This window comes from Leguminivora glycinivorella, chromosome 24, assembly GCF_023078275.1.
Source record: "Leguminivora glycinivorella isolate SPB_JAAS2020 chromosome 24, LegGlyc_1.1, whole genome shotgun sequence".
NCBI classification, from domain to species: domain Eukaryota; kingdom Metazoa; phylum Arthropoda; class Insecta; order Lepidoptera; family Tortricidae; genus Leguminivora; species Leguminivora glycinivorella.
Genome location: NC_062994.1, coordinates 9,254,460 through 9,261,446, shown reverse-complemented (window position 1 = coordinate 9,261,446; position 6,987 = coordinate 9,254,460). Strand labels below are relative to the sequence as shown.

General features: G+C 41.4%; 1 protein-coding gene across 1 annotated transcript in view; it reads right to left on the bottom strand.

The window, feature by feature from the left end:
• Nucleotides 1-172: 172 nt before the first annotated feature.
• LOC125238519 overlaps nt 173-6,987 on the bottom strand; it is a 104,120-nt gene continuing 97,305 nt past the window's right edge. Inside the window, exons 31-34 of the mRNA XM_048145851.1 lie at nt 3,674-3,843; nt 2,984-3,132; nt 1,463-1,579; nt 173-336 (exon numbers count right to left, since the gene is read on the bottom strand). Of these exons, the coding sequence (XP_048001808.1) occupies nt 173-336; nt 1,463-1,579; nt 2,984-3,132; nt 3,674-3,843 (600 nt within the window). The remainder of the gene's footprint in view (nt 337-1,462; nt 1,580-2,983; nt 3,133-3,673; nt 3,844-6,987) is intronic.

Genomic DNA, 6,987 nt, shown 5'->3' with positions numbered 1-6,987 from the left:
CCCGTTTTTCACGGCAAAACGGAGCGACGAACGTGATTTTTAAGTGGGAATAGTTGAAGGGATGGAGAGTGACAAAGGTTACTTTTTGTCGCTTTATAATCCCCATTATTTTGAGCGACTTCGCAAAAATTGCAATGATTTTAATAAGTTTTCGGAAATAACCATGTGGAGCTCAAAATGGGGGGGAGGAGGTCAAAGCCTTAATTTCGCCAGTAGCGTTCGCGTATAGATATATACGGAGCACTTCGCTAAGGTTGTGCTCAGTGATATCTCCCATGCGCAGAGCGTGTCCCAGTAAAGTCGTGTGCCGTCCAGGATGTGGGATGCCTGGGTCCTCTGCAAAAGATAAATAGTAATAAATAATTTATACCTAAATTGGATCTCTATACCAACACAGACCAACCCCTATAGACATCTATTACAAGACGACTCGCGGTCGCCAGCCTTCCTAGTATTTGCACTGATATAAGCGCGGGCGCTCGCCGTGCCCGATCAGTATCGACCAAGTAACAGACCCGAAAGCAGCGCGTGTTTTTCGCACAATAAAATTGGAAAAGGGTATTTTGATGCCTTAAAGATGTCCACCTGTAGTGTGAAATGGTGTGGAAAGGTAACAAGAAGCTCAAATTTAAAAACAGACGGCATTACATTCCACAAATAAGTCATATTTATAATTTATTCAGAGCCGGCATAGGTCAACTTACATTGGCCACTTACGCGTCAGTAGAGGGACAGTCATACTTCTGTCCCTTTTCATCTGGCGCGACTGCCCGCCGTCCTTGAAACGGCCAATCACAGCGCGCCTAACACATTCCCCGCCCGCTCCTCGCACCCCAAACACTGGTGACTCGTATCGCGAACCAAATATACAAGACTGCCACTCTATAGGAGGTTCTCTGTGTATACCAACTTGACGTGCCCCGTAGCCAAATGGCATTTCTGCAGCAGAAATGTAGTCTGGCTCTGTCGCGCCAATACGCAAGAATGATAGAGATAGATAGATATGAAAGAGATATGAGCGTTTGTGCAATCGGTGGATGCGTAACCTGGATGTCGACTTGTAATTTTTAACCCCCGACGCAAAAACGACGGGGTGTTATAAATTTGACGTGTCTGTCTGTCTGTGTGTCTGCGGGAGCTACGATGCCACAGACAGACACACACAGACAGACAGACAGACAGACAGACAGACACGTCAAACTTATAACTCCCCGTCGCTTTTGCGTCGGGGGTTAAAAAGGTACGGTGGCCTAGGTGGCGTTACACCTTTGGGGGACGTTCGGCTAGATGGCGCTAATAACACATATCAAGCTAAGAATATGGGCCAAACTGTCAAAACTGCGGTTTAAAAGTTTTAAGCATGAGTCGAGAGATGGCTGTCTATGCACTATGATTACAATTGTCATATTTTACTTTGACAGTAACTCTCTATGATACTCGATCCTCTTTGATTAATACTTACCAATGGCACAGACGAGGAGATGTGTCAAAACCTGCATCAGCTCTAGTTCCACCTCAGGACTGCACGCCGGCAGCAAAGCCGCCTGCAGCGTGTTCAGCGAGGGAATCGAATCCACATCTGTAAAGAAAAGAAATCAAAAATTTATATAGAAAGGCAAGTAGGAATAAAAAAAAACATAAAGTACAAATTGGAACCCGTTGATCGCAGTCGCAACTGCATCTTTCGTTTTGAAGCCGACTGCAGAGGCAGCTCCATGTAAGTTAGTTCCATGTGTGTGTAATGCTGGCTTTACACGGGCTTAATATTAGCTAATGCTTAGTGCGAATCACTAACACTTGTCACATACGTGTAAACACATTGTACAAGTGCTTAATATTAGTGCAACTGAGAGTGCAAGTGAATAGAAGTCGGTTCTATAAGTATCCCCGGCAAAAAATACTAATACTTGCCACTTTACAAGTGGTGTAAACATTACTGACAAGTGAAGTGTAAATACTCCAGTGATTAGTTTACTTCGTAATTCGTTACCATGGCAATATCTTGTAATTAATACTATTCTCTAATACCCATGTGGTGTAGACGGCTACTTGCCACTTGTCACTTTGCTGACATCGCTAATACTAATGGCAAATACTAAGCCCGTGTAAACCTAGCTTCATAGGACAGTAGCTGGCCAGTCATTGGACACTGGCTAGCTACTGGCAATTTACCTATACTATACATACTAGCCCCGATGCAAAAGAGTTCGTCTAGTAATACAGAAATATTTAGTTTATTCTAATAACGTTTACACATGTAGGTATATCACGTCACAGTAATGAGAATTGTAAAAGTACTATAATATAGTTTAATTTGATTGTAAAATAAAATTGCATGTGACTTACATTATAAAAAAAAAATACTTTAAAATATGTTGTCTTAATCAAGTTCTCCCCTCCTATAGCAGTTCTGCATGCATAGGCTTGAAGATTTGTTTTTAGTTTATTAGCAGAATTTAGTTACTTCCTTTGGGCCCCCTTAAATCTGGCATGCAGTGTAATACCCATCCATAAAAGATAAAATAAAAATCGTCATTTTTTCCATTCAGTATCAATGACATTTCTTGTATTTAGATTAAGTTATTGTACAATACTGCCATAAAAATAAACTAGATTAGCATTAGCATTAAACATTAATGATTTTTGAACTAAGACATTATTTTTGTACAAACAGGAGAACCTCAAAAAATAGTCTGACTAGACGAAAACATGTATCAGGGCTAGTATAATATACCAGCATACCACCCATTGCTCTGCCGTCAGCGTAGCGAGTAGTCATCACTCGCAGTTATTTTAGCACAGTGTAAGGGGGGAGGGGTCATACTAAATGTGACAATCCCTGTTAAAGGGATACAAAAAAGCGTGACATAGGGGGGGGGGGGGGGAGGGGTCCAAAAACCTGAAATTTGGTGTGACGTAATATGTGGATGATCCCTAAGTCCTGATTAATATGTGGATTTATTATATTATGTTGGGTTCTTACCGAATCCTAGCGTCTGTCCGAAGTTATGTATGAACTCGAACGCTTGCAGTAGATCCGCCATCGCTTGTCCGGGGAGTTTCAAGCCAGGAACCCGATTTAAGGCGGGAAGGGGCTTCTGGTCTGATAGTGTGGAGTCTTCTTGAGGTCGTCTGTGGAAAAAATAGTGAAATGTAGGACAAATAGGTAGAACACCAAACAGCTAAGTATAGCCACACCTCGGACACTGGCGATCAAATATATGAAAGAGACGCGTTCCTAGCACACAGTCTATTAAGCTCGTGTAGGTGAACGCGTACCATGCTTGTATGAGTGAAATGTGACAAGTCGACTGTTCTCGTTTTCGACAGGCGATAACTATGAGGTAACCGAGAGGAGGTGGGCGGCACTTTCAGCGGGGAGCGGGAGTGGCCATACTGTACTATAGTACTGTGGTTTAGCTTAGCTAGCTCGTAATCACATGAGTTCAGTTAGGAAGTCGAACCATACTGTTCTACCTCAGGGTTGGCAGGGGTCGCCACAAGCCTTCGGGAATCGTGAAAATTTCGACCCTTGCCGCCGTGACCGAATGGCCGAGTGGTTCAAGCATCCGTCGCGAAAACGGTGGACGCTGGTTCGATTCCAGCTTTGGACACTTGGAGGCCTTGGTCATTTTAACTTTGTATATGAAATTCGTTTTAGTTTATAGTTTACCTTAGTTCAGAGAGTAGTTCCATCTCTTTCCGCCTCTGCTGTAGCTTCTTTTCCTTCGCTAGCAGCCTATCTAGCAAGTTCTGGTGTTTCCGTCTCTCTCGCTCCTCCCACCGCCTACGGGAGTCCAGTTGTCGGATGAACGTTGTGTGTTGACGTCGTCTCTCTCTTTCCTGTGGACAATTATATTTGCGTCACTTTCAACTGTAGATGATCAACTAAATCTTGGCACTAAAAATGGCGATAAATTTCCTATGAGAATCAAACCTTCACCCATACATTTTCAGTCCTGTTTTAAGTGTTATGACGACCGAAGACAATTTTGACGACCGGTCTGGCGCAATCGGTAGTGACCCTGCCTGCTGCGCCGCGGTCCCGGGTTCGAGTCCCGGTAAGGGCATTTATTTGTGTGATGAGCACAGATATTTGTTCCCGAGTCATGGATGTTTTCTATGTATGTAAGTATTTATATAGTATACATATTGTTGTCTTGAGTACCCACAACACAAGCTTTCTTGAGCTTACCGTGGGCCTCAGTCAATCTGTGTAAGAATGTCTTATAATATTTATTATTATTCATATATTATAATTAGCCCTATATCCCGGTAACCTTAAAATCAAGGGTAAACAGGCATCTTCTGGGCGAGCTCACTCCATCGTAGGCTACGTCTTTGCCTTTGGCTAGTCTGTGGCCAAGAGTGGCTCACTTAATATCAAAGAGGATCGAGTATTAAAGAGAGTTACTGTCAAAGTAAAATGTGTAATCACAGTGCATAGACTGCCATCTCGCGACACAGGCTTAAAACTTTTGAACCTCAGTTTTGACAATTTGGCCCATATTCTTAGCTTGGTATGTTTTAAAATGTCAAATAATAATATTAGCGCCATCTAGCCGAGCGTACCCCAAAGGTGTATCGCCATCTAGCTCACCGTACCTTTTTCTGTATGGTTTTGGGATACGTTTTTTTCTTAGACTTTATCTGTCTATACGAAGTTATATAGGTCTTTACTTATAATAAATAAAATAAAAAATCAAATTAGCCGCCTTTTTTAGTGCCAAGATTTGGTTTATTTTGAGTTTATTTTATATTATTTAATCAATAGGGACAAGTAATTTATAATAAGCTAAGGATATTTGAAATAAGTTAAAAAAAAACATAAATGAACAAAATAAATAAAAAAGCATACATAAAGTACTTAAATTATTATTACGGGTACGTCAGACAAGAGTTAAGAGATTAATTTATTTATATGTTATGACGAGAGAACTATAAATATAAAGAGTTAAATTATATTCGAAAAAAACTTATTCAAGTAAAGCGCAAAAGAACCAAAAAGGCCATTTTTCAAAGTTGTCCACCCCACTTTTTTTGTTATATGGGTATTTTTTACGTGATTCATACCCAAAATCGCGGGCTCTTTCGATCCTGATAGGAGAAAAAAAAATGTCCCAAGATTTCCATACATTTTTCAAATCTTCCATTCCGTTACCATGTACCAAAAATAGTAACGGAATGGGAAAAAAACCTTGGGACACTTTTTTCTCCTATTATGATTGAAAGAGCTCGCGATTCTGTGTGGGAACCACATAAAAATTTCCAAATCCAATAAAAGCGCCCCCCCCCCCCCCCCCACTTTGGAAAAAAAGCGGCCCAATAAGCTTCCAAGTGTTATACAGCTTGAAAAAAACAGTAGAAATGGAATTTTCTTTTTTAATCATAGCAACACTTGCTGTTCTCATATACCTCTAAAAGTAACTCAATAGTTGCCACATGCGAAACGGTTGACATAGACGGTGGCGCCACTATTCATTTCTACTGTTTTTTGCCAGGCTGTAAGGCAGCGTCCCCACTTAGGCGTCGCGTGTCTTCGGCGCGCAACGGACGTTTCCGCCACGCCGCCTGAATGTAATTCAAAAAACGTCTCCTCAGTACATTTTGTATAGGAAGGACGTAAGACGCGCCCCAGGCGGCGCGCGCCACGCCACCGCCACGGCGGAGACGTCCACCGGCGGAGACGTCCACCGGCGGAGACGTCCGTTGCGCGCCGCAAGACATGCGTCTTATGAGTGTGGATGGTCCCTAAGGCCTAATTTAGACGGCGTGCGAACTCGCATGCGATTTTAGTTACATCTGCTGTCGGCTTTATCGGCAGGCTGTCGAGGTTATATACAATTTTGCACAGCCATCAAATACCGCAATTAATAAAACTCGTATGCGACTTCTCGTACCGACTAAATGGGCCTTAAGTCAGTTATTCATCATGCACAAAAAAAACCTTATTAGTGCGAACCATGTAAACCACAGAACCAAAAGCATCATAAGTCTATCATGCCTTATGATATTACCTCGGTTATATACTTTTGCTGCATCCGCGGTGACAGCAACAATGTAAACAAAACATATACACATATAGAATGCCACACAAACACACAAGTCGACAGACATAAATGTGTAACGTGGCTATTATTTTCACATTTCTCACTGAAGTGTTAACTGCCACACACTGCGCTTGAAATATACACCGTGTTTTTTTTTTTTTTTCCGTTAAATTCCCCACGCAGTTAGGTTCATCATCAGTAACCATCCTAGTATATCTCTTTTTGTTAAATTCGAATTTTTTTTTCGTTTCCATACATAATAAATGGATTAATTAGTATGAGGGGGACCTTAATCATAACATTAAAGTCATTGTCAAGTGTTTGACGGCACTTGTCAAAACAAATAACATTAGGAAGTTTTAAGGGATGCCACACACGTGTTCAGTAATTAAAATATTTATTTTAATAATTCGATAACCGTCAGAGTTAAGAGGCTGATTTCTTAGAGACATTGATCGTATTTGAACTAAAGAATCTTCCCTTAAAGTTAACGGAATTCAATAAAAACAGAGTGTATATTAGTACTCGTCACAATGATGTCTGTCTACATTTTAATTTGTTAACACAAACTGCGCTAGATAAAGTGAACCCCTCAGAATTTAGCATAAGTTTTTTGGAAAACCCTATTGTCATAACACATAGCAATTAGCACAGTAATCGAAAGTAGAAGAGATACAAAAAATCTTATACCTATCACTGCAAGGTTCCATACAAACTTATAATGCTTTAGCCCTAAACCACACCTCGGACACTGGCGATCAAATATATGAAAGAGGCGCGTTCCTAGCACACAGTCTAAGCTCGTGTAGGTGAACGCGTACCATGCTTGTATGAGTGACATATGACAGGTCGACTGTTCGCGTTTTTGACAGGCGGTAACTGTGAGGTAACCGAGAGGGGGTGGGCGGGAGTAGCCATACTGTACGATAGTACTCTT